This window comes from Pneumocystis carinii (assembly GCF_001477545.1).
Source record: "Pneumocystis carinii B80 chromosome Unknown supercont1.4, whole genome shotgun sequence".
NCBI lineage: Eukaryota > Fungi > Ascomycota > Pneumocystomycetes > Pneumocystales > Pneumocystaceae > Pneumocystis > Pneumocystis carinii.
In genome coordinates this window covers 23,894-49,550 of record NW_017264716.1, presented here as the reverse complement: position 1 = coordinate 49,550, position 25,657 = coordinate 23,894, and the positions used below count along the sequence as shown (strand labels likewise).

The 25,657-nt window shown below is 26.4% G+C and overlaps 8 protein-coding genes and 1 non-coding gene across 9 annotated transcripts; 5 read left to right on the top strand and 4 right to left on the bottom strand.

The window, feature by feature from the left end:
* Positions 1 to 742: 742 nt before the first annotated feature.
* On the top strand, positions 743 to 9,345 carry T552_00867 (hypothetical protein). The gene is made up of 8 exons (XM_018369464.1): positions 743 to 4,781; positions 4,830 to 5,263; positions 5,305 to 6,163; positions 6,203 to 6,342; positions 6,384 to 8,690; positions 8,733 to 8,847; positions 8,893 to 9,113; positions 9,158 to 9,345. Exons 1-8 carry the CDS (start codon positions 788 to 790, stop codon positions 9,299 to 9,301), a joined length of 8,214 nt encoding a protein of 2,737 aa, XP_018226646.1. The 5' UTR covers positions 743 to 787; the 3' UTR covers positions 9,302 to 9,345.
* A 265-nt stretch (positions 9,346 to 9,610) lies between these two features.
* Positions 9,611 to 10,352, bottom strand: T552_04091 (hypothetical protein; the record flags this gene model as incomplete). Its single annotated transcript, XM_018372142.1, has 2 exons — positions 9,611 to 9,957; positions 10,001 to 10,352. The coding sequence occupies 2 exons, from the start codon at positions 10,350 to 10,352 to the stop codon at positions 9,611 to 9,613; spliced, it is 699 nt and encodes a 232-aa protein (XP_018226645.1).
* Positions 10,353 to 10,682: 330 nt separating this feature from the next.
* T552_00866 (hypothetical protein) lies at positions 10,683 to 15,542 on the top strand (the record flags this gene model as incomplete). Its single annotated transcript, XM_018369463.1, has 15 exons — positions 10,683 to 10,737; positions 10,855 to 11,027; positions 11,077 to 11,214; positions 11,257 to 11,402; positions 11,447 to 12,002; positions 12,045 to 12,420; positions 12,469 to 12,882; positions 12,929 to 12,997; positions 13,050 to 14,289; positions 14,330 to 14,546; positions 14,596 to 14,777; positions 14,821 to 14,989; positions 15,034 to 15,106; positions 15,152 to 15,351; positions 15,396 to 15,542. 15 exons carry the CDS (start codon positions 10,683 to 10,685, stop codon positions 15,540 to 15,542), a joined length of 4,155 nt encoding a protein of 1,384 aa, XP_018226644.1.
* Positions 15,543 to 16,261: 719 nt separating this feature from the next.
* T552_00865 (hypothetical protein) lies at positions 16,262 to 18,344 on the bottom strand (the record flags this gene model as incomplete). The annotated part of the gene is made up of 9 exons (XM_018369462.1): positions 16,262 to 16,360; positions 16,406 to 16,537; positions 16,584 to 16,757; positions 16,803 to 17,003; positions 17,047 to 17,315; positions 17,357 to 17,444; positions 17,493 to 17,857; positions 17,899 to 18,184; positions 18,228 to 18,344. The coding sequence occupies 9 exons, from the start codon at positions 18,342 to 18,344 to the stop codon at positions 16,262 to 16,264; spliced, it is 1,731 nt and encodes a 576-aa protein (XP_018226643.1).
* Positions 18,345 to 18,650: 306 nt separating this feature from the next.
* Positions 18,651 to 18,742, bottom strand: T552_05012. Its single transcript has one exon. It is a non-coding gene; the product is annotated as a tRNA-Ser (tRNA).
* A 31-nt stretch (positions 18,743 to 18,773) lies between these two features.
* On the top strand, positions 18,774 to 22,422 carry T552_00863 (hypothetical protein). The gene is made up of 13 exons (XM_018369461.1): positions 18,774 to 18,895; positions 18,940 to 19,182; positions 19,226 to 19,338; positions 19,385 to 19,480; positions 19,525 to 19,934; positions 19,977 to 20,121; positions 20,168 to 20,755; positions 20,800 to 21,003; positions 21,047 to 21,409; positions 21,454 to 21,639; positions 21,683 to 21,865; positions 21,906 to 22,128; positions 22,172 to 22,422. The coding sequence occupies exons 1-13, from the start codon at positions 18,820 to 18,822 to the stop codon at positions 22,375 to 22,377; spliced, it is 3,036 nt and encodes a 1,011-aa protein (XP_018226642.1). The 5' UTR covers positions 18,774 to 18,819; the 3' UTR covers positions 22,378 to 22,422.
* On the bottom strand, positions 22,406 to 22,941 carry T552_00862 (hypothetical protein). Its single transcript, XM_018369460.1, has 3 exons — positions 22,872 to 22,941; positions 22,652 to 22,818; positions 22,406 to 22,605 (listed from the first exon to the last, which is right to left on the bottom strand). Exons 1-3 carry the CDS (start codon positions 22,902 to 22,904, stop codon positions 22,449 to 22,451), a joined length of 357 nt encoding a protein of 118 aa, XP_018226641.1. The 5' UTR covers positions 22,905 to 22,941; the 3' UTR covers positions 22,406 to 22,448.
* On the top strand, positions 22,913 to 23,997 carry T552_00861 (hypothetical protein). Its single transcript, XM_018369459.1, has 6 exons — positions 22,913 to 23,091; positions 23,132 to 23,264; positions 23,309 to 23,375; positions 23,425 to 23,469; positions 23,520 to 23,580; positions 23,629 to 23,997. Exons 1-6 carry the CDS (start codon positions 22,958 to 22,960, stop codon positions 23,957 to 23,959), a joined length of 771 nt encoding a protein of 256 aa, XP_018226640.1. The 5' UTR covers positions 22,913 to 22,957; the 3' UTR covers positions 23,960 to 23,997.
* On the top strand, positions 23,987 to 25,575 carry T552_00860 (hypothetical protein). Its single transcript, XM_018369458.1, has 6 exons — positions 23,987 to 24,164; positions 24,211 to 24,244; positions 24,293 to 24,380; positions 24,423 to 24,761; positions 24,815 to 25,029; positions 25,076 to 25,575. The coding sequence occupies exons 1-6, from the start codon at positions 24,031 to 24,033 to the stop codon at positions 25,532 to 25,534; spliced, it is 1,269 nt and encodes a 422-aa protein (XP_018226639.1). The 5' UTR covers positions 23,987 to 24,030; the 3' UTR covers positions 25,535 to 25,575.
* The last annotated feature ends 82 nt before the right edge of the window (positions 25,576 to 25,657 follow it).

The following is a 25,657-nucleotide window of genomic DNA, read 5'->3' as shown; positions in this document are numbered from 1 at the left end:
TTTTAATAAATTTTTGGTTTTTTATAGATTTTTATTGATTAAAACTAACATCGTTAACCTCGTCTCCTCTAAAAATAACCTGTTTTCAAGACATTTCTAAAAATAACGCCCTGAAAATCTGTTTTTGCTAATATTTCTAATAAAATCCTGTTGATTTTGCTAAAAAACTTAAGCCCTGTTAAAAATTCTTAAAAAATCTCTTGATTGTTCTTTTAAATATTCAATAGTTATTAATAAATTCATAGTTTAGCCTTAATTCTTCTAAATTTACATTGATCCAGATCCATCCCGCTCAATAATCACTCCTTATAGAGCACTATGGGCTGCTTCATTTTGTTCATATACACGCTTTATATGAAATAAAGGCTGAAATATTGAAAATTAATAAAAAAACACTTGAATAGCCTTTCAATGCATATGTATTCCTAGTTTAAAGACAAATTTCCATTTGTTTATCAATATTTATATATTTTTGTATTTGACCCTTCTCCCTGCCCTCACTAATAATGTATGAGGGTTCATATTTTTTACACGTTTAATGCAAAAACAATATAGTTTTATAGTAAATTCAAACAAAACACTATGTTTTCTTTATTCATTCTCTTAATTATTAAAAATTATATATATTCACGGGTTGTATGCGGTCTTGCATATAAGCAGCTAATATATGACCTTTATAAAAGGCCAATCCAGGACTCTAATTTCTAATAAAAACCTCATATTTTGTAGCAGAAATATTAAGGAATCATAGTTAAATGAATAAGAGTTATCAGGAGGACAGGATTAAATGGAAATATTTGTGGAGAAGATAGTCTTATGGATTGTTATTATTTGTTTAAGCTATGTTGTTTTAACGCATATACTTTTGGGAGTAATTAAGAGGATTGGAGGAGTGCATATACGGCGTTTTGGATATTTTTCTATTCATGGGATTGAGCTTTGTTATAATGAGGAATATGGTCGTTTATATGTGGAGTCGGTTAAGATGCATTTTCATAGACCAACATTGGCAACAAGAACATGGGTTAGTTTTTGTATTAAAGGGATTTCCATGAACATATGTAAATCTTGCAAAAAACGCCAAGAAATTTCAAAAAAAAGAAAATCCTTAGATTTTTTTAAGAAATATGCCCAAAAAGGTGTTTATTTTATGCTTAAAATCTTAAAATCATCAATTATTTTTAAGATTAAGGATTGGATTGATATAGTGATAACGGATACCAGCATTAATATTGAAGATTATGGAAAATTTTTTATTGGTAGATTTAATATATGTTTTAATAATGCATTTTATCATGGTACAACATCAGAAATTTATAGTGGTAAATTTCCTAAATTTTTATACGATGAAAAGACATTTGAAATGATAAATATAGTGGATTCTATACTTTTTATATCAAAAAAAGGGACGTCATCAGAATTAATAGATAAAGTTTTGATTAACGTTCAAGGAAAACTAGATTGTATGATAAAGAGTGTAAAATGTTCATTAAAATGTGGGAAATTTATATTACCTCTTGATGAATTTATGGATAACAGTGATTTAAGTTGTTTTTTTAATGATAAAGTCGACTCATTTGTTTCTGAAATGAATAATAATAATTTCAAAGTGGAAGATGAATTAAAAGAATCAGCGGCGAAAATAAAACAGAGCATAGTTGAAAAAATGCATTGGTTTGATATGATACATGAAATACAATTTCATATTGGAAACTTAAAAATAAAGAAATCTATTACATCTTCTAGTTCTGAAAACTATACTTCATTTATATCATTAAAATTGAAGGAAATTGGGATAAATATACATTATATTGGGGAAAATTCAAATATTTATAGACAATTTCTTGATGTTCCTGCTTCTCATCAGATACTTGCATCATGTATTTCGCTATCGATAAGCATATTTCAACAAACGATTCAGGAAAAGGATTTTATCTTGATACCTATGATCACTTTTACATGTAAAATAACTACTCTTGACCATTTAGTCAATAATAGCATAATTACAAAGGGAATGAATCTTACTAATATTATCGCAAATATGGCTATAACATCGCCATCAATAAACTTACGTTTTGAGAGATTATTATCAATAGTTTCAATATTTGAATCTAAAAATGTTACTAATACATCAGCATTTTCAAAGATACAATTATTTGAAGATTTTATACCCAAATTGAATTTCAATTTTTCTATTTATGAACCAGTAATACGGATATTGCTTCCTTTTAATAATTCTTTATATGAAAATTTGAAACAAAAGCCTACAATACTTATATTGAGTTTATCTAATATATTCATGGATCTTCAGACTAACATATCTGGTAATGGTATATCTCGTCTTTTTTCGGTTAATACTTCTATTTTGTTTATTTCACAAAAGTTATATTATCATACTTCTTTTAAAAGGAAATACAACATTCTTTCCATAGAGAATTTTACTCTTCATTTTAAATTTGATTTATTCCCATTCAATAATGTCTTTATTGGAATCTTTCATGATAATGTGGTTTTTAACTTAAATAACATCGAAATAATTTATTGTTTAAATAACATATTTCTAAATATTTCAAATACTAGGTACGATTATTTAGGCGAAAAGAATACTGGACTACTGGATATCTTTTTGCTATATAAGTGTTCTCTGTTGTTAAGGAAGATAGAGTTTCATGGATCAAAATTAGATATTTACCTTTTCGGAAATGAACCTAAAATAACTCATGATCATAAAGGAATTTTACTGAGATTAGATTCATGGGAAATGGAATATTGTTTTTTAAATATGGGCTCTAAAGAATTACTTTTCTCTATATATAAGGAAAATAGATCACCAAATTTCCAACATATTTTAAATACATTTGTTTTTAATACAATACCTTCTTCAAGAGGTACATTGTTACTCAATGGTTTCAAAATATTTTCAATGCATGCTGAAAATGTTTTGGATATGAAAGAACCAATTATAGAAGTTATAAAATGTGGATTAACATTTGTTACCGAACCTAATAAAGATCATTTGTTACGGATTACAATTGAGATAGATCAATTGTCTCTAACTTATTCTTTATTTAAATATTATACGATTCTTCTTGCTCTAAAAATTTTAGAAAAAACATTCTTTCAACAGAATATTTTTAAAACATCGCAAGGCTGTCATGCTGATGACAATGGACAAGTTAGCAATTTATTATGGGGGTACATATTTCTATATATATCTATTTCGTCAGTAAAAGTCAAAATCGAGCTACCATCTAAACAGTTTTCAATGCTTAGTATACATAAACTAGAAATGTCACACAATAAGGATAAGTTTTTATCATTTAAGGCTGGAAATATAGTTCTTTATGTTCTTAGTCCAATTATTCAAGAATTTTGGGATAGGATTGTTAATATTAATACCCTTACTATCTATTACAAACGTGTTAAAATCGATCAAAAAAATGAGCCAACAATAGTTTTATATACAGACGCTATACGAATTCGTATTCCTCATAAATTTGTCTTGCATTTAATGGTAGAAAGCATACAAAATACTATAAAAAGTTCAAAACAACTTTATTATTGTTTTTTTACAAGTTATAATAGCTCTACTTTAACAAATCATCCGGTGAAGGCAAAAGTTATACCTAAGATTCACTTAGAATCTTCTATTATATCTTTTGACATTGAAGATGATCCATTTGAAGCAAGATTAGGACTTATTTGGCGTATAGGATTAATAGAACAAAAGGCTAGAATTATGCGCGAAACAACTTTTGATATTAAGGCTGAAAAAATTAAAGATGAATCAGAACTAATGAATGATAATGAACAGAGTAAAACCAATAACGAAAATGAATATTTTTTGGGAACTTCATTTGAAAAATCGGAATTAAAACAATTATATAATAAACAAGAATGTCATATGAAAAATATTAAGGATGTTCAAGATCTTTCAGAATCTAAATTTTCTAATTTACCTTCTAAAGCTGAACAAGCATATGAAAAACTTCAAGAATATAATTCTCATTCATGGATTAAAAAATTTCAAAAAGTAAATAATTTACAGTCTTCTAAGCTGTATTCTATACGATATAGACATTGGATATCAGATGATATAGAATGCATATCAACTTTTCAGGAAAATATTTTGCCTCTTCCTACCAGGCCACCTCTTTTAAGTATATTATTTTCGAAAGTTCAATTTATTTTTGATAAGCCATCATTTCCTATAGAAAATCTTTATCAGTTTTTGCGAGATACAGGCAAGGGATTGCCTCTAGATACTAAATTTTCTGTTTTAATACCTTTTAATTTAAGTTGGAAAATGGCAGAAGTAAAAGTATGCTTGCGAGATTATCCTTTGCCTTTGATTTATATTCCTGATTCAAATTCATTGCAGCCGCAGAATTCTCCTACATGGGACTTTTCATCAGATTTAGTAATTGCAGAACAATTTTCAGGAAAAGAATCAATTCGTTATGTAGAAGTTTGTATTATTCCTGATGAATCAGAGAAAAAAGGATCTCCCTTTAATATAAGGGTTGCAAGAACAGTAAATCCCGTCAAATTTTATGGCGTTGTTGATATTAGTATAAATACACTATATCCTACTCAAATTACATGGGGTATGTCATTACAGCCAGCTATACAAGATATTATGCGTATATTCGGGACATTTTCAAGACCTCCTGAAGATCCTTCTGATAAATTGGGCTTTTGGGATAAAATTAGACTGATTATACATACTTCTTTTAAATTTAAATGGAAGAATGGCGGTAATGTTTATTTAACATTAAAAGGTAATTTTTGAATTTATTATTTTTGGACAGCTGTTTATTCTTATTTAGGTTCTAGAGATCCGTATCTTATTACTGGAGATGGTGCTGGTTTTATAAAATGTTGGAGAGGAAATGTCGAATGGAATGTTGGTTGTAGTTTAGATTCTAGAAATTTTATGGTAATTATCAGTGATGAATTTTTGCTAGCTATTCCGGATTTTGTTAAACAAGCACAAAGCCTTATGAATTGGCCAAATACTATAATTTCTGTGTATGATAATTTGACGAATAATACATATGAAAAGAATACTATTTACTTTCAAAAAATTATAATGAAGTTAAGAGGAGGAGTAAAGTGGACTGCAGGATTGGTATTTGAACGGCATTGTGATAACGCATGTCAAAATTGTTGTGGGAAATATCAATGCAAAATATTCAGTTTTAAGCCTCATTATAAAATTATTCTTCGAATTCCTAAGTTTGCCCTTTCGGAGAATGAAGAAGTATTTGAGTTCTTTTATTTTTGTTATTCTTACTTTTTTAGAAATATGATGCTTTTAAAGGATTTAGGAGTCATTATCTTCATGGATCTTTGTCTATTATTTCCCCTATTGACGCATCTTTGTCAAATTTAAAGTTTAATGAAAAAATTAAAAGCTATAATGCTATTCATTTAACCCCAAAAGTATTCCAGCATTTTCTTAATTGGTGGTCTCTTTTTAGTGGGATTATGTCTTTTCCTCTCAAATCAGGAAAATTATTTCCATTTCCACATATGAAGAAAAAAATTAGTCGCCATTTAATGACTTTTAGCTATAAATTGGAACTTTCTCCACTTTTTCTAAGTCATATTTATAATTATAGAACAGATGTTGATTGGATAGATAAAACTTTTACTTCTATAGGCGTAAAAGGCAAAACTGAAAAGTTTACTCTTGATATTCATCAGAAGAAGGATATTCAGTTTAAAAAATTGCATAAAACTAGAAGAAATGAAAATATAATTGTTGATAAAGCAACAATAGATTTTACTTATACAGATTTGAAACTAATATTATCACGTTTTAATGAAGTGGATATAGAAGATTTCAATAAATTTGAGTATGATTCCCAAAAAAGTCATGATTTTAGAAGGATTTTTCAAAAAAATAATTCTAATCATTTTTTTGTGAATGAAGATTTGAAATGGATAGATATAGATGATTTTATTGATTTGGATTTAGATATTTCACTAAAAAGTGCACCAGTTTTTCAGATTCTGCCTCTTGCATATATTCCACAATTTATTTATTTTCGGGGGACTAATAATCATTCTAATGGCTCAGATCCTGAAAACATATGCTCATCAAAATATCAATTTGGAAACGATGATACACATTTTTGTATATTAAATAATAAGAAAGGTTTTTTTTAAATAAATATAAATATGCTAACTTTATAAGACCCATATGATATTCAAGTTGAGCTTATTCAAAAGCGACAAAATGAAATTATGAAACAAATAAACAAAAATAAGAACAAGTTAAGTTGTATCGAAAACGTTATTTCTAAAAAATCTAAAGCTACTATTTTAAAATCTCAAGTATATCTAATTAGCACATTATAATTTATTAATCAATTTAGTATAAAAAAATTATGGATGAAAATACTATGTTATTTGATAAGCACAATTTTATTAATGCTATATTATTACATCTTAAAGCAGATCAGGATGATAAATTCACAAGTAAAATGGATATGTCTACTGACAACCATCTTGTTTCAAGTTGTATTAGTGAAAATTTTCGAGTTTTGTCAAAAGAAACTATTTCTGAGGATTTTTCCGACTTTGATAACCGCTTTTTTGTGTATAATATTCAATTAAAATGGTATAATTCTGTTAGGAATATTTTATTTTCCTATATACATCAAATTACACAGAGAGAAGGTTTTGTTTATTATATGTCTCAAAAAGCTGTAAAATTCATTACCGACCTTATTAAAGAACAAGTGAAATTAGGAAATCATTTATCTATAATGACGAATGAAAAAATTATTAATAAACAAGGATTTAATGATCAAGAAATAAACGAATTAATAGATGGTTTAATGAGCGATACTAATAATGATTTTAAAGATGAGAGGAATAATAAAAAATCATTTTCGAGTATAGACAATCCTTTTTTTCGTGATGATTCTGATTATATTTTGTCCAAAAATTATGATTGTCAACATAGCTATATTGTTAAATTATTTGCACCTCAAATACAATTACAGAGCGAGAAAAATGATCAAGGAGTGGCAATTATAACTGCACAAAACATGCAATTAAAAGTATTTTCTATAATTGATAAAGATATGGTTGATGATACACTAAGTGGTCTTTTGCAACATAGATTTATTGTTAAAATGGACAATGCTCAAATTTTTGTTTCTAAAAAAAATGATTTCATTGAGAATTCTGCTAACTTTTTTTATGCAAATAACTACGGCTCTCTACAGTCAAATTGGTCTCCGTGGATACCCCTTGAGTCTATTTATGATTTTTCTGGAACTCCTATGGCATTTACTCGTATAATAGATCAAACTTCTGCTTCTCTTGGATTTATCAAATACAATCATCTTCGATTAAAAAAAAATGAATTAAATCATAGTAAAAATGACTTATTTGAAAGTTTTAAAATAGAATCACCCGAGCAATATGTTAATAATATATTTGTCGATTTTCCAAAAATTATTTTTACTGCAAATTCTGATCAATATTATATAATTTTTTTAATAGTTACTGATCTTTTGATATATACTGAACCAGCGCAAAAAGAAAAATCTAAAAGATTAGAAAAACTAATGTTGGCTGTAGACTTTAGCGATTTAACTGGTACAGCTGAAATGGTTGTTAATCTACAGAAAAAAATAAGAAATTTGGAAGAAATAAAAACGCGGCATAGACTTTATTATGAAAAGTACAATATGGAGCAGAGATTAATTGGAATAAAGATAGAAGCTGAGCTTCGTGATTGTGAAGATGAATTATTCTATTTAATGAAATCAATTGCGGCATCTCAAAAACATGATGGTAACATTATTAAAAATGTAGCAAATATGTCGTGGTTGCTATCAGCATCAGAAGTTGTTTGGCATGGTTTGTTAGAAAATAATAAACCATTCGTTGATTTTGGTCTTTCTAATGCTACATATCAACGAACAGATAATTTTGATGGTTCCAATTTCAATATTTTAGAAATAGAAACGATTCAAGGTATAAATTTGTTGCCAAAAACCTGTTTTCCTGATTTACTATCACCTTATTTTTGTGAATCAAAAAGTGTTTTACATGGAAGAAAAAAGAAAATGATAAGAATATATTGGCATATGCTGGATTCTATTGGAGGGATACCAGTAATGGATCATTTTGAAGTTAATATTTTCCCCCTTAGTATAAAGTTAGAACATGAAGTAGGTAAAAAAATATTTGATTATGTTTTTCCTGGTAAAGGTGCTGTCAATTCTATGGCACAAGAAAAGTCTAGTCCTTTGAAGAGGGATATTAATGCAGATATGTCAAACACTGAAAATTATTATAAAACAGATATTTCACATCCATTTTATAGTAATAGAAGCAGTTCTGTTTCTTTACTTATGAATTCAATTAAATCACCTATTGAATCATTTTCATGTTTGTCGAAATTATCTCGTGAATCTATTAAATCCAATTCTAGTTTTCAAATATTTTATGATTCTGAAGATGTTAATGGAGCTGAATCTTTGAAATTGTCGAAGAGTGAAATCCAAATAGCCGATCCAAATGTTTTTGAAAAAAATGATAGAATTAACAATAAATCTTGTTTTAAACCTAATGATGATCTAAATCAGATGGTTCTAAGAGCTAATAACAATATGACTCTTCTTTATGTTAAAGTTCCAAGTTTAATACTTTGTTTAAGTTATAAGGTAATTAAGTGTATATTTTTTAAAAAAATTAATAGCTTCAAGGGACCAAGAAAAAAAAATATAGAAGATCTTAATAATTTTGTTTTTTGTATACCTACTATTGAATATAGAAACAAAACATGGTCATATCTTGATCTAGTACTTCATATTAAAAAAGGTTTTCTTTTTAACTTTGATTTCGAACTTAATTGATTTTTAATAGAAATAATCAAAGCTATTATAGGTCATACCGGATCTTTAGTAAAAGACAAATTTATACAACGTCGTTCTCGTGAAAAATTATCTCAAACTAAACGTGAATATATACCATTTAAAATTAATATGCCCTTGAATTATAAGAATAAAAACACTGAATTTCAAAAAATGACATCAAATATTATGAAAAGTAATTTAATGAAAAGCAATTGTCAGCATTTTAATCATGTGGGTTTTAAAATATTCATAAGAAACTAAATTAATGATATTAGAAGCATCATTTGTGTAATTTTTCGGAGCGATCATTATCTTGTGTGTCACATTTAGTCGAATTTAATGATACTGAAGAATCAGAAGAAGGTAGAATTAAAAAAGCAAAAATGCTTTTAGGAAAATTTATTGATACAACTATATAAAATATTTCACATATAAAAATGAATATGTATTATTTCTTATATAAAATATTAATAATATTAATATATACGAAAAATTATTCTTATATATTTAATAAAAAATATAATAATAAAATATTGATAAAACATGAAAATATAATCTGGTTATGCTTTAGAAATGTCATTTATATTATAATTGTTTTAAATTCAAGTTTTAAAAAATTAAAATAATCGAGCTAAATTTAAATTACATATTAATAGATATTTTAAACGTAGAATTTTATTGTTTTTTATATTAATTATGTAATTATTTGGTTGATTATAATTTCAATTTTAAACTTTTTTTTTCATAAAAATACTCTTATTTGCGAGATAATCTGCCTGCTTGTTACCATAAATATCACCATGACTAGAAACATATTTTAATTCAGTAAATCCAGAACGCTTTTTAATTAATTCAAGTGCTTTTTCAAGTAAATCTTTATTTTTTACTGATTCTGCATTTATGTTTTTCCAATTATTTTTCTCCCATTTTTTATACCATATTGTTAATGAATTTATCGCATATTTTGAATCCGTATTTATTATGATATTTTCATCATTTGATACCGATTCTATAGCACGTATAATTGCCATAATTTCTGCTCGTTGATTTGTTTGTTTAATATCATAAATACGCTCTGATATATTTCTATACATTTAATAACTATTTATATTCATTACCCTTTAATACTTTCCTTTTATCATTATCTCCAAAATATACACCAATTCCTGCAATAACCTTTCCTTCTCCATAATAATGACTAGATCCATCTGTATATATCTCTATATAATCCTTTTCTAATATTTTTTTTTCTTTAGAATTATATATATTAGTTTTATCCTTCTTAATACATTTCAGTTCATAATCTAGTTTATCTATGTCTTTCTTGCTGCTACAATATGTTTTTCTCTTATAATCATTTAATAACCCTTCATATATTTTTCTAAAATTCTCTAAAAAATATTTATTTCTTGCACTTATTAACAATATTTGACTGGATTCTCTATAAATTCTATTTAAAACTAAGTACATTTTATAAACTAAATTTTTTCTGCTGTTTAATAATCAATATTATTTATATAAATATTGCCATAATATATCTATTATTGGTATTTTTTATATAAATTTTTTTAATATGTTTTTTCTTATAAAAAACCTCTTAATTCTCTATATTTTATAATTTTATTAAAAATCAAGTTAAAACCAATATTATATATATTCGAGATTATTTATTTTATTTTTTAAAGGGTTGTATTAACAAGCGTTTATTAGTTTTATTTATCAGCAGAAAAGCATTGTTTTATCGTCTTTGAAGGGCCTTAAGGGTTTTTTTAAAAAAACCAGTTATATTTATGGGTTGTTATGGATGATCTTTTAGTTTATTCAGTAGAACAGGTAGCTTTTGAGGGGAATAAAGGTATATTAATATTATCCTTGAAAAAAGAAATATATATTTGTTATATTTGTTTTTTTTTTATTAAAAATGAATAAATATATAGTATTATATATTTGTAAGGAATATTGATTTCATTAGGGTGCAGTCTTTCAAGATTATGGGAGATTATAGAGGAGTTTTATAATATACAATTTGATTCATGTATTTATAGTATTGATGAGGATTTTAAGAATTATTTTTGGGGATTTTTTGTTTTATTACCAGAAATAGTACTTAATGAGGTTGACGAAAAGTCTACATCATCAAATATAGTAGGAAGATGCTTAGAATTTATTGAATATCATGAATTATTATAATTAGATATTAAAAAATATTAAGACGAAGGAAGTTGACTTGAAGTTATTGAAAAAACGGTATAATGATACGTTAAGGATATCATTAATACTTGAAAAACAATTTTTGGTTCTTACTGGTAAAGAGTTTGATGAAGGAAATAAGGTTAATTTTTTCTAAGTGATATTTTTTTTTTAAATTTAATAGTATGTTGTAAGATATTTTGATCTTCTGTCTATAATATGTAAACATAAGGGGAAAGGGATTAATCAGATTGATCTTGCTAAACAGTTAAACATTGATTCACGTAGTTTACCATCTCGTATAAATCCATTAATTGAAAAAGGACTTGTGTATGTTTATTTTTATTATTGATATTTCATCTGATGTTTTTTAGTATAAGACTTCCTATTATTATTTCTAAGGCTCAGACATTTTTATTGATGCATAGCCGTTATGCTAATGATTCTTTGAAAAGAAATCTGAATAATTCCCAAGATTCAGAGGATATAGACAATATTGTAGATATAAATTACTTAAGGATATGTATTACCAATTTGCTTTCTAAAGCCGAAAACAGTGTTATGAGATATGTTGATCTTAAGCGTCTTTGTAAAATTAACAATAAATTGTTTCGTCGTGGATTTTCCAAACAGATAAGATCTATGGAGCAATTAGGATTTTTGGAAAGATGTAGAGTTGCAAACAATAAGGGATATTCTAAATGTGTGAAATTAATTAAACCTTATAATATAGATGCTGCAAAAGAAGAAAGCGATGTTAATATAGATAGTAATGATGAGAGCAATAGTTCTACAGATAATGACGATAATAAAGACGAAATTTCCTTTGATTTAGTAAAACCTGCTATTACAATTTCGCGTGATTTAACAATTGAATTTCTTCTTTTTCAAGAAATAAAAAATTGTGGTAAAAATGGGATTTCTGGACCTGTAATTGTTTTTTATTTATAACTTATCTAATACTTTAAATAGGATCTTAAGAAACGAATTGTAGGAGATCAATGGTCAAGACCGCTACAGTTAATTTTGGATAAATTATCTTTAGTTCCAGAAAAGTCGTCAAATTTAAATGATATACAGCCAGATCATTTGTCCTATTTTACAATTTATAGGGAGCAAGAATTTGTTGGTCGAGTAAATCAATATCGCTATTTATCATCTTTAAGTTATCAGAGTTTTTGCCTTGAAAATAATATAATTAATAGAACAAAACAGACTGATTTGAATGTAATATTTCCTATATATGATGAATTTAAGTTCTATTCATATGATGAAAATCCGAATATTTTTAATAGAAATGTTAAAAATAAACTTGTAAAATTGGAAAAAACTAAAAAGTGTTCAGATGGTTAATTATATATTTTTAAAATGTTATAATTGTTTAATTGGATATTAGATATAAATGAGGACTTTGAAGAGAGAAAATCATTTAGGGATTCTCATATTGAAAATGATATATCTCAAAATTCTTTACATGTTGACTCTATAGAAAAAGAGACAAAAGATAAATTAGTTGATTCTGATTCTACTGATTCAAAATTAAGATCTAAAAGAGCAAATTCTGAAGAAAAGATTCAAGAAACATTTCCACATAAAAGATCCAAGAAAACATCTATCAAGCACTCGACTACTACTGTTACAGATTCATCTTCCATTTTAAATACGAGCAACACTTTGGATGATCCTGAAATGTCATTCTTTTCATCTATAACGAAAGATCATAGTTCTCAGACTTCTAGTCAAATTTCTACATATTTACATGAAACTTCTATCGATCCTTTAAAGAAATTAACGTTTCAAGAACATATAGGTAAGGTCATTTTTGTTATGAAGAAATATCTTAATAACTATTCTAGATAAAAACGATTTTAATGGAAATCTGAATTATGGGATTGATAAAATTGATACTTCTGTTTCTAAAAAAAGTATTGTTTCTTTAATTATTAATATTTTACATTAATATTTTAAAAAATCTAGATTCCATTTTGGAGCTTTCTAATGAATCCATCTCGAATAATAATACTACTGACAAAAAGGCGGAATTGCCCTTTCCAAAATATGATTCACGAATAAGTCTTGCTTATGTTCGTAGACAAAATTTAATATTAGAAATACTTCATAAAAATGGTGGAATCTTGCAAGGAGGAAAATATTTAAATGATCAGTATAATCTAGCATTTAAAAATAAAACATATTCTTCTTTAGATTATGAAATTGATCGAAAAACAATGGAGAAAACTCTTGACTCTTTAAAAAGAGCTGGAAAAATTCATCATATTTGCGTGGCTTATACAAATGCTAAAGGTACCAAAAATATGTTTTGGATTGTTGCAGATACAAAGTATGATATCGATGGTCTTGAAATTAATGATTTTAAAGATAAGATTTTAAAAGAACGTTTAATGAAAACTCAGACATATAAGCCTTTGCCATTGAAAATTGAAAATTTGGTTGTTGATTTTCCTACGAAGCTCAAAAGGAAGAGTCTTTCATTTACTAATAACTCTAAGTTTGTAGAATCAAGTCATAATCAATATAAAGATGCTTCTGAAGATCACATTTTACAAGAGCATGAATTAATATCTCAGAGTGATTCTACAATTAATAATCGATCTCTCTCATCTATAGTTTCTGAAACAAAAACATCTTTTGTTCCTACTTTTATAGATGATAATAAGTTGGTATTACAGAAACCAGATACAAAAACAAAGACGAAATCTAAACCTGCTAAAAAATTGCAGCTTGGTAAAAAATTGCTGAATTATAATACTGCAGATGTTTTTCCATTTATTGGAAGACATCGTTTTTTAAATAAGAACAATTTGGATGATGGAGTTAATGAAATAGGTGATTATCAAAGAATTTGTAAGAGTGCATCAATACGCAGGAAAAATAATTTTACTTTAAACGATGATGATGTTTTGGTTAGAGCAATTTTTCTTAGTAAATGGGCATATGGTGGAAATACTGGGCTCATTGATTGGGAACTCATTAAGAAAATTTTACCTCGTTATTCAGAAGCAGAAATAAAATCACGGTTTAGTACACTTCGTTCAAAAAATTACATTAAAGAAATAGGCAATTTCTTTGCTAGCTTTTGGGAATCACATTATCAAAACGCTATAGAAAATGAAATTCTATCACCTATTTCGCCTGTATCGAATTATTCTGATATATTAACACTTGTAGAATATTCTAAAACGCTTGATATTTTAGAGTATATATAAATTATTTATTAATAAAGCTAACTTTAAAAGGAATTATGATGATATTGAACTTCCTGATACTATTGAGGAGATTACTGCAAACTATATTATTAAGAATGTAAATAATACAGATGATATACGCCATAATTTTTTTGATTCATCTCTTTCTTTAAATGCTAGAGAAATTATATTATATGAAACTGCATTTTCTTATTCTGATACTGATAATTTTTTTCAAAATCAAGATGAAATTAAATCTATAATAAAAGTATGTAATACATTGGTCTAAAAGATTTATTTAATAGATATTGATTTAGTCAATACTTATAACTCCTGAAGAAAATTATGATTCAGAAGTTGCTAAAAAATTGTTGGAATCTTATGAAGAAGATCATATAGAATCTGTATTACAAGAGTTAATTCAAGAGAAACTTATAGTACGATCAAAATCTGAATTAAATAGAATTTTACCTGGGAGAAATTATAGGTTTTCTGATAAGTATTTTTCCAATTTTGTTATCTTTATTATCTAAAACATTAAGATTTTTGCTTACTTTTAAAACATGTTTTCCTGATTTTTTGTTTTCTCAAGCTGTTGAGTTTTATACACAAATTACACAAGAGTTTCAAAAGAATAATTCTGTTACATTATCTGAATTTATTAATAGTGGTTCTATGGCTTGCATATTGGATCTTGCTGCGCATAATTATGTTAGTAATTTTACTATTAATATTTGCAAAATTAATGATTCTAGATTACATTTTCTATGGAAAATGTTTTGGATGTTTTTTCAAATAATATTCATCAATATAATACTCAAGATTGGGGTATCTTTGCATATTTATAAGGGACATTTTATTAATAGTTTAAAGAAGATTATATTATAGATTTTTCTGTTGTTGTTCAACTAAAAGATATTTCATATACTTCACTTGACAAATCAATAAAATATGAAAGTCCTTTAAAAAATTTTGTTTGGGTAGATATTTCAGGAAATATACTAAAAACCGTATATGATCAGTATCTTCAAACTATATTAAGTTTAATTATACAACGTCCGGGAATTAATTTAGTAAAAACATTGAATCTTTAATTTTTAATACTTATTGATATTAGTCTGAATTGGCTTGTATTCTTCATCCTGCCGTGGATATTCAAGAAATTAAATTCATTGTTTCTTCTTTAATACCAAATATTGTAAATAATAATTTTGGGGCATTATATGTAAAACAATTGTACTATAAATGTATGAATAACAATTAATATTTTTTTATTAAAACTATTTATTGCTTGTTTATTTTTTAAATTTTCTAACTTTAAATGATCTAATTTTTAGATTAGATTTATGCAAATGCAAAACTAAGTTATTTCATTATTTATTTGATATTGTTCTATTATTAATATTTCTATTATTTTAAATTACAATATATATTCTTTCGAAAAAAAATATATTGTTTTTAAATAATCACACTAAAAAAATAAATAATATATTTGACAATAATTAGAATTATATTGTATTTTAAAATGTATTAGTAGTTATTATTGTTTTTTTTGTTTCATTGTTTCATTGTTAAAAGATTGTATTGTAATTATTTTTTTTTGTTAGTAAAATTAGCAGATTCTCAAATATAAAAAGGCATGATATTACCATATTTTTTCACTGTAAATTCAATAAGTTTTATATTATTTTTTGAATAAATATCTCTGAAATCTATAACGACTAATGGCTCAAATGATTAATGTTCTTGAAGTTAAAGGAAAACTTGAAGCAGGTGGTATCAGCCGTGATCCTCCTCCACCAGGTTCATCAGAAGCAAGAGGATTTGCACCTGACGTATTACTATTATTGCATGATTATCCAATGCTAATGTATAACAGTTCTGTATCATTCTGTAAATATATTTGATTCTTAAATCAAAGAATGATGTGATATCGAACTGTATTTTTAGTGTAGTGCATTTTTAGTATGATTTAGTGTATTTTTAGCCTGTACTTTTAGAAATCAATAAATGTTTTGTTATTTCTTGAATTTGATCCAGTGTATATTTTAATAAGAAAAGTTTATTTAAAATCTCGCTATTCTAATAAATATTAGAATAAGTAATAGAATAATTGATAAGACATACTAGTCCTTCTTTAGAATGGCTTAATGATCCGAGCTGGGTTAATTGAGTTATTGTATAAATAGTAATGTACATAAGAGGATCGATCCAGTATTTTTTAGTTTCCAAAATATTTGTTTTTGATTTTGTACCAGTCTATTATGTAGTTAATTATAGTAATAATAGAGCAAGATGAAGATACTTTGTCATCCCCAGGCTTTTTCAATAAAAAAATGTACAAGTTAAGTGCTTGCATTATAAAATTAAAATTTTGAAGAAATGTTTCAATACAATTAAACTGATTTGATGAATTTGGACGAAATATTTTTATGAGTAAAGAATTGTAAACAGAAGATATGAAGGGTGACGAAGAATCCTAAATTATTAGAATTATTATATAAAAAAAAAGTTTATAATTTACATCCCAGTGCCTTTGTATCTCGTCTTTAAGTATATTAATAACCACAGTTTTTACATTTTTGAAAGGAGAAGTATCCAATATATCGTTGATATACATTATTGTTGTATCTTGTGAATGTCGTATTAAGCTCTGATATATTAAAGTATATGATAAAAATCTTAAAGATGAATCTTCTAATGATGATGAAATTAAAGAAAGTACCTTCTATTTTAAAAAAATACTTAAATATAATGAAAAATATTACCTTTGTATATTCTAAAAAGTCTTCTTGATTAATTGTTGAAATATTTTGTAAATTATTCAAAATACATAAACCCAGAAATAAGTTAGTATCTATTAATGATGAGATAATTGGTCCACGATTTAAAGATATAATTGTCGTCTTCATATGATCAAAAAATTTAGAAATTGTATTATCTTGTATATCATATAGATCTTCAAAAATATAAGCACCAAGTAAAAATAAAAAACCATATGATGGTATAGAATTGCTAGAAAACAAACTAATTGATTCTAAAAAAAATTAATCTTATTTAAAATTTTGGTTTTATTACGATATTCTATAGAATTGCCTTTTGTTTCAAGAATTTTTCCTAATTTCCATGATATTGTAAAATTGAAATTAGTATCAACAGCAATGTTCTAATAATTTTAATGTTTGTATTTCATAAGAAAAAAAATTCGCCTTACTTTTAAAGAGTTTACCATACCATCAAAATCAATATCATATTCGTTTTTTTGAAATGATATTTTATATGGATTGATCTGTCTATAATACCGTAAGCTCCATTGATTACTTTTTTCCTTAAAGAAAAGCTCAAAAATTCGAATTATAAAACTATGTAAAATTTTTCGTTGTTTATCTTTTTCTTCATCATAATCATTGGACAATTGACTAAGTCCTAATACTCTTTGTTTTGCAAATTTAATAACAATATCATATAATTCCTTATTATTTATCTTGTATTTATAAAGAACATAAATAGATGATATAAAAGCATAAGAATAATCCATAATAAATTTAGATAAATGTTTTGTCTTGATTTTTAACAAAACTAAAATTTAGTTCTTGTTAATTTAAACAACTAAAAAATACCTGTTTCAAGACATTCATAAAGTATTCTCATTTGACTTATATAACTATCTTCTTCTTCTTCTTCTTCTTGCTTTTTAATATTAACCTTCTTTTCATGTTTTTTTACATCTATATCATCTTTAATTGAACGTATCCCTTCAATATACATAAGAAACAATTCCTTAGCATTCCCAATTTCTGTACAAATCTTAAGAATCTTTTGAACCTCTACTAATACCGATTTCTTCTTAAGAAAACTTATCATTCTAGGAACAATCTCCCATACAATATTCTCTGCTACTTCTTTCTAATAATAATTTATTATTTTCAATGCAAATCTTTAACACCACTTTTCCCATTTCTACCAAAATATTTGCCAATTTGTTAAGTCTTTGTATTTTATCATCTACACATTGATCCTCTATCTCTTTAAACCAATTATCCCATTCTAAAATCTCTTTCTCCATATTTTATATTAAAAAACTGTCAAATCTCATTCTATCAATTACAGACACATCTAAAAACTAAATCATATCATTCATTTCAAGACTTAAATGATAAATTTCTTAATAAATTCTTATTAACTCTTATTAATTCCTTATTAACTCCTATTAACCCCTACTAACTCCCACCAACATCTAACATTCTTAACGTCTGAACCATGGCTTCTTAGTTCTGACATTCTAACTCTATATACATTTCTATTCTAACCCTTTAAGAGCCTTCTTGAGAAGTTAAAAGTAACTTCTCTACCCTGTATGAAAAACACATGGCGACAACGGCAGGATTCGAACCTACGCACGGAAACCGTAAGAGATGACTAGATATTTCTAATCTCTCCCCTTAACCACTCGGGCACGTTGCCTTGATTGTTTAATATGTCATTAGTTTATTATATAAAAGAGGTTTTTGACTATTTAAATCATTGGCGAAGGGTATGAGATGGTAAAGATGTATAATGAAGAGGTGCGAAGGTCTAGGAGGACGCGCCAACAGCGCAAGATGTTCTCTGGACTTGGTGAATTGAATATGAATTAATTATAGATGGTTAATATTGGTTAGAAACAGGAGAGATATTGGAAGATATAAGTGGAAGTGAATTGGAGTCGAATGAAGGAGAAGTATTGATTGAGGATGAATATACAGAGTCAGAAGAAGTGGAACGACATAGTAATGGGAGGGTTAATAAGCGTATTAAAGAAAGAACGAAGAATTCACGAAAGATGAGGGATGAAATAGAAGGAGTTAAATTGAAACGGGTATTACGGTTAGAAGAGAGGCAAGAAGAAGGGAATTCGTTGTTTGGTGGGTGAAGATATGGTTAGGAAGGTGTTTGATAAGTTTTTAGAAGCTCTTATAGATTATGAGGCATCATTGGAGGCATTAGTTTTAGATTGGATAGATACGTATGAACGGGATGCACAACAGGGATTAGTAGAGTTAATTAATTGTATATTAAAGGTTATTTGTGTAAAATTTTGTTGAAAAAATTTTGAGAGGTTTTCAGTGTTGTGGATGTGGTCAAATGATTAATATAGATCATCTGGCGGACCAAGATTCGGTTACAGACACATTATATGAAATACAAGAAGCATCACGTGTGGTAAGTGTTTTAGAATTGTATGAATAAGTGTGAATGAAAAGAAGAATTTGATGCGAGATTATCCTATTATTTCTAAATCAAATATGTATAAGGGGTTTAAAAAACGATTAATTGATTTTGTGCATCGGTGGATAGATCAAGTATCATTGCGAGAACATCTATACAATAGTCCGGAATTAATGGAACAGATTCAAGCATGGGTAATTGCAATGTCAAGTTCTACGTTTCGTTCGTTTAGACATACGAGTACGTTAATTAGCTTGGCAATGGTTACATCATTATCTGGTGTTCTTAATAGAGTAACTAAGGAGGAACAAATTGCTAATAAACAGTATGAAACGGAAAAAAAGAGACGTTCAAATGAGGAGCGAATGAAAATTGTTAAAACTAGGATTAGTACATTTGGAAAACAAATAGAATTTCTAAAAACTACAATTAATGATTTTTTTGATAGGTTTATACTATTTTTAAAATCTATATAGACTTATGAATTAAGTGTATTTGTTCACCGATATCGTGATATAGATCCTAAAATTCGTTGTGATTGTGTCCATGAACTTGGTCTTTGGATGATTAAATTGCCTAGTATATTCTTTGATGGTATATATCTTCGATATTTAGGATGGGTTCTTTCAGATATAGTATTTTCTATTGGAATATTATTTAAACCAATTAATATATGTATAGAGTCCATTGACTCGTCTGGAAGTTGTGAAGACTTTATCTAAACTTTATTCTAATAATGAATTTATTGCTGGACTTAGACATTTTACAGAAAGATTTAAACCTAGACTTATAGAAATGGCATTGCATGAAGTAGATTCAAATATTCGCTGTTCGTCTATTACTTTATTAAATGGAGTACGACTTTGTGGGTTTTTAGAAGACGATGAAATTGATTTAATTTGTACTCTTCTTTTTGATACTGATTCTAGAATAAGAAAAAGAGTATCACCTTTTTTCCTTGCTAAAGTTGAGGAATTATTTGAAAATAAAATACAGGAATTAGGCGATCCTACATTAAAATGTAAAATTGGTACTGAAAATGGTGATTCTGAACTGAATAAACCTTTATGGATAAAATATAAAGTTATTGCTGAGCTTTTGATTCAATTGGATGAAACAGCTGACGATGTTAATTCCTCTAATAAGGAAAATATATTTGTTAAGGATTTTAATAATACAGACTATCTTGATATTGCATCTGATTTGAAACCTCAAAATAGAATACATATGGTTTCAATGGCAATATGCTCTGATATCGAAGAATTAAAGGTAATGGTTATTATTATTTGTTTTGAGATTTTAAATGATTTTAGAATTGGGAATCATTGGCAGAGTATTTGTTACACGATCATGTAGCTGTTTCTTCAAAACTTGACTCCTCAAAAGAACCTAAACATAGATTTTATCAAATATGTGCTCCAACTGAAAAGGAGGAAAATGTGCTTTTGCAGGTTCTTTATGTTTGTGTTTATCTTGATATTTTTTCTCCAGATTATGATATAAAATCAAAAAAAAAGGTAATTGTTCTTTTTTTTTAATGATTTTTAATGATTTTATTAGTTATTTTCGCAGATTAAAGATGAACATGAAGAAAGTGTTTCAAGAATTTTACTTGGATTGGTTCCATCTTTATTAAAAAAGTTCAATTTCTCAGCAGATGCCTCTGTATCTATTTTGCGTTTAGAACAGTTAATAAAGTTAAGTGTTTATCAGAATTTTCGTCAAAATAAAACATATGAAAATTTGTTGGATTTAATTGGAAAGCAATTTATGAAACATCCTAATAATTTAGTCATGAAAGAAGCTATTTCTTCTTTACTTAAAGCTCAGCAGTTTGATGAGTTTTCTTCAATAACTCAGGAAAAAATTGTTGAAATCCAGGAAGAGGCTGTTAATCAATTAAAAAACATCAAATCCAATAGGGTATTTCATATATATAATAATGCGATGTTTTTTGATTTTTTTAGGATTTAAAAACTGCACATCTCTCAACTAAAATGATTGAGAATCTTACTATTGCAATTAAGAGATTAGATTATATATCTTCAATTTCAGATTGTATAAAGGTTTTTGAAACTGATTCTTTTAAGGTTTCTTTAACTTTACTTGAACTTGTGGAAAGAATAATATCATTTGATGATAGCGAATTAGAGGTATTTTATTTTCTTTTTTTTTTTATTAAGCTTACGCTTGTAGATGATTATAAGTTCTCTGAGAACATTGAAGTGGTTATATCTATGGAAAGTAAAGCATCTTATTGATCATAAGGATAATATATCATCTAAAGAACTTAATGCGATAATTGCTGATCGCGATAAGCTTTTTGATAAGTTTTACCCTATAATAGAAAATAAAAAATATTATAGAATTGGATATTATGTAGGTTTTTATTTGTTTTAAAATTAACTAACGTCAAAAGGCTGTGTCTTTCTTAATAGATTTGTATGTAATTTTTTTTAATCTTAAAACGATAAATACAAAGCAAATCTTTGATGAGACTATTTTTATTATACCTGAAAAAATGCAGAATATTATTATATTATTACTTAATCATTATATAAAGCAATATACTAAAGTTAATGATTCTAGAGGCGTTAAATTTTTAATTGATGAAGAAACGGATCATGAACTTGAGGATAATAGTAAATTTAAATATAAAATTATATTTTATATTAATTATAATAGGCGATGAAAAAACACCTTTGGTTTTAGAAAAATTTATGTGTGAAATTACAGGAAAAGTCGTATTAGCAATTTTAAATGGCGCAATGAGCAATAAATATATTCCATATCTTATAGGAAATAGAGATAAATTAGGATTAAGTTACAATCATATAGTATCTGAGCTTGATATATTAGAGACAAATGAAAAAAATACCGAAAAAAATTAAAAATAATCATGATTGATAGATATATACATATATATTATATATATATTATATATTATTCGACAAAACGCTCTCTAACTCTTCATAATACGTTCAATATGTGGTTGTGTATTCGCAAGTGTCGTTTCATGATATATAATTTTTTTATTAAGCGAATCGATTTCATTATTTATTTCTTTAATCTGTGTTGCTAGTTTTTGCTCTATCTGGTTTAAATCTTCCTTAATAAATCTAATCATTTAAATAATCTCATTTATTTATTAAAAAATCCGTTTACGCTTTTCCTGCCGAACTATAAACCGGCGTATCTTTTGTTAACTTTGATAACTCTTCATATATTAATTCTGATATTTTCTTCTCTTTTTCTTTTGCTTGACGTTGTATTTGACTTGTTGTTATATGTTGTTGAGATGTAATTGCTTGTGTTTGGATTTCATTAAGAATCTAATTTATTACTTATTTTAATATATTTTTGTGTATTTTAAAAGGTTAAAAACCTTTTTTAAAACTTCATCTGGAAGTTTAGACATTTTTCAATATTTTTACTTTAAGCGGCTAAAAATATTCAACGTTTGAGAAAATTATGGAGAACTCTTATTCTAAGAAAAAGTTAAATGAGAATAATGCAAGTGTTCGTCGTATTCTTCAAGAAATACGTGAACTTCAAGGTAGTAAAGAGGTAGCAGCAACACCACGGGAAGATAATATTTTTGAATGGTAATTTAAGAAAAAAAGAAATTAAGATTAAAGTCTTTAGGCATTTTACAATACGCGGTGTTCCAGGTTCAGAGTTTAATGGTGGAAGATATCATGGCAAGATATTTCTTCCTCCTCAATATCCGTTTCGCCCTCCAAGTTTTCGTTTTTGTCATGAAAATGGGCGTTTTTCAGTAAATACAATATTTTTGAATGAAAAAAGGGTCTGATCCTTTAGGTAAATAAGGATATATGTCTTAATATATCATCTTTTCATGAGGAACTTTGGCAGCCGCTTTGGGGAAGTCAGTATTTTTATTATTTGATTTAAGAATTTTTTATTTATTTTTTTAGTTCATACAGCGCTTATAAGTCTTTCTAATTTTATGCTTACAAAAGGTAATGGGTTTCTATATGGATCTTTTGTTTTATCTATTTTTAATTAATAGCTGATGGACACATTGGAGGATTAGATTTTACTATAAACGAGAAAAAAAAAATAGCCCTACAGTAAGTATAAATGTATTAAAACGTTTCTTTTTTTTATTATACTCTTAGATCTCGAGAATGGGTATGTCCTGAATGCAATAAAAGAAATATTGATATATTACCTGATCTTGAAAACGAATTTGAAGCTTTTTCACATCCCGATATTCCAAAATTATCTTTTACATATAAGGATGATGGAAATACAAAGGAAAACAAACTCCTTGTTTTATTTTCTACAACAAAATTATTTATCAAGCGATGGTTACCTTTTTTTAAATCTCTTTTTTCTTCTTCTGCTTTGATACAAAAATATGAAATTATACCCTTCTGGATAGACCTTGTGATAGCTTTTCTGGTCCTTCTTTTGATTTATCTTATTCTTAACCGTTTTCTTTTGTAATTTTCATTCTTAATATTATTTTTAAGTCCGAAACATTATACTCTTTTTTCTCTTATATTATTCCTCTAATAATGGATATTTCTGATCCTGATTCTCCCTCTAAAGGGCGTCTTGGTTCTATTCTCTTAAACAAATGGGATTACATGGCTAAAAAAGATAAAAAAATGAAGTTTATACCAAAGATTATTAAGACTCAGAATAATGGGTAAATATTATCTTTATACACAGCTTTTCTCTTAGATATTATGTAGAGGAAGGGATTTATTAGATGTAGATGTAAAGAAGGTATTAATAAGATGGGATTATTTATAGATTTTATAATAATTTTTGGAGGAGGAACAACCATTATTAATTGAACCAGAGGCAAAGATGATATTAGATGATGATCAGGTAGAGGACAAAGATGTAGAGGTGAAGAGTGGTATGGGTTTTATTTGTTGGATGTTTTATTGAAAGATATCAGAGGAGTCGAGAGATGATAATTATAGAGGACCAATATTAATGGAATCATCATTATCTAGTATGAGAAGTCAAGGAAGAAGGGAAGTTTTTAGGAGGGAAATGGAATTGGAAGAAGAAAAGGAATTTTCAGAAAGTGATGAAGAGGGCGTTTTTAAAATAAATATGGAGAAACTGAATAAATTAACAAATAAAGATGTAAATAATATGATGTATCCGGTATCATTACTTTATATGGAATGTAAAGAGGGTATTATGAATTTTGAAGAAAGGGAATTGGATAAATTGTTAAAAGAACAAGATAAAAATGAAGATCAGAGGGTTTTAAATGATAAATCAAATGGTATTTATGAAGATTAATTATATTTATATTGATTAACATGTAAATAAAAAAAGGGGAGTTTAAATCTATTGAGAATGATTCTTTAAGATTTGAAATTGAAAAAAATGTATCTAAAACTACATCATCATATCCTATAAATAAAAAAATGAAAAAAAAATACAGCAAATCGATGTCAGTGGAGGAAGAGCGAGAAAAGGAGAAGCTTTTAGATGATTTCAAAGTATTTACACATTATTTTATTGATAAATTATCAGGTGATATGAAGAATGTTAGTTTATTTTTCTAAAAAAAAGGAAAAGGCTAAATTAAACTAGTCAAATGAATTACTTTTCTTTCAATTTCCACCTGTATTACCGGTATTATTGAAAACTCAAAATACGAAGGATGAAATTCCAGAAATTAAGATTGAAAATAAAGATAATATGAATATTGATTCTGAACAAAATATTCCTCATAAAACTACGTCATTGGATTATACTGTTTCAGATCATGATAAATTATCAGGAATGTTTTCATTGCCAGATTCTGAGGAATTTAATACATTTAAACAATATCTTCCTGATGGATGTGTTGGACAATTAAAAATTCGAAAATCAGGAAAAACAGTAATATTGTGGGAAGGTATTGAAATGAATGTTACTTTAGGGAGTGATTTCGAATTTTTGCAGGATATAGTTGCTTTGGATTATAAAAATAATAAAAAGGCATGGTTAATGGGTAGAACAAAACAGAAATTTATAGTAACACCAGATATAGAGAAATTGCTAGAGTAATTTGGAGAATTTTTATATTATCTATTTTTTTAAAAAAAGCTATTGATTCTTAAATAATTTATAAATAATATTTTATATAAAAAATTGTTTTTGTTTTCTACATCTAAAGAAATTATTTAATTA

Bases quoted from the DNA above. Each gene is read 5' to 3' on its own strand.
- T552_00867 (XM_018369464.1), top strand. From the start codon at position 788: ATGGAAATATTTGTGGAGAAGATAGTCTTATGGATTGTTATTATTTGT. The intron at 6,343-6,383 runs GTATATCTAATT...TAATCAATTTAG, and splicing joins CTACTATTTTAAAATCTCAA to TATAAAAAAATTATGGATGA. The intron at 8,691-8,732 runs GTAATTAAGTGT...AATAGCTTCAAG, and splicing joins TACTTTGTTTAAGTTATAAG to GGACCAAGAAAAAAAAATAT.
- T552_00860 (XM_018369458.1), top strand. From the start codon at position 24,031: ATGGATATTTCTGATCCTGATTCTCCCTCTAAAGGGCGTCTTGGTTCT. The intron at 24,165-24,210 runs GTAAATATTATC...GATATTATGTAG, and splicing joins ATTAAGACTCAGAATAATGG to AGGAAGGGATTTATTAGATG. The intron at 24,381-24,422 runs GTATGGGTTTTA...GAAAGATATCAG, and splicing joins AGATGTAGAGGTGAAGAGTG to AGGAGTCGAGAGATGATAAT.
- T552_00861 (XM_018369459.1), top strand. From the start codon at position 22,958: ATGGAGAACTCTTATTCTAAGAAAAAGTTAAATGAGAATAATGCAAGT. The intron at 23,376-23,424 runs GTCAGTATTTTT...TTATTTTTTTAG, and splicing joins TTGGCAGCCGCTTTGGGGAA to TTCATACAGCGCTTATAAGT. The intron at 23,470-23,519 runs GTAATGGGTTTC...TTTAATTAATAG, and splicing joins TAATTTTATGCTTACAAAAG to CTGATGGACACATTGGAGGA.
- T552_00862 (XM_018369460.1), bottom strand. From the start codon at position 22,904: ATGTCTAAACTTCCAGATGAAGTTTTAAAAAAG. The intron at 22,819-22,871 runs GTTTTTAACCTT...GTAATAAATTAG, and splicing joins CAGATGAAGTTTTAAAAAAG to ATTCTTAATGAAATCCAAAC. The intron at 22,606-22,651 runs GTAAACGGATTT...TTAAATGATTAG, and splicing joins TATAGTTCGGCAGGAAAAGC to ATTTATTAAGGAAGATTTAA.
- T552_00863 (XM_018369461.1), top strand. From the start codon at position 18,820: ATGGTAAAGATGTATAATGAAGAGGTGCGAAGGTCTAGGAGGACGCGC. The intron at 19,481-19,524 runs GTAAGTGTTTTA...AATGAAAAGAAG, and splicing joins TACAAGAAGCATCACGTGTG to AATTTGATGCGAGATTATCC. The intron at 21,410-21,453 runs GTATTTCATATA...TGATTTTTTTAG, and splicing joins AAAACATCAAATCCAATAGG to GATTTAAAAACTGCACATCT.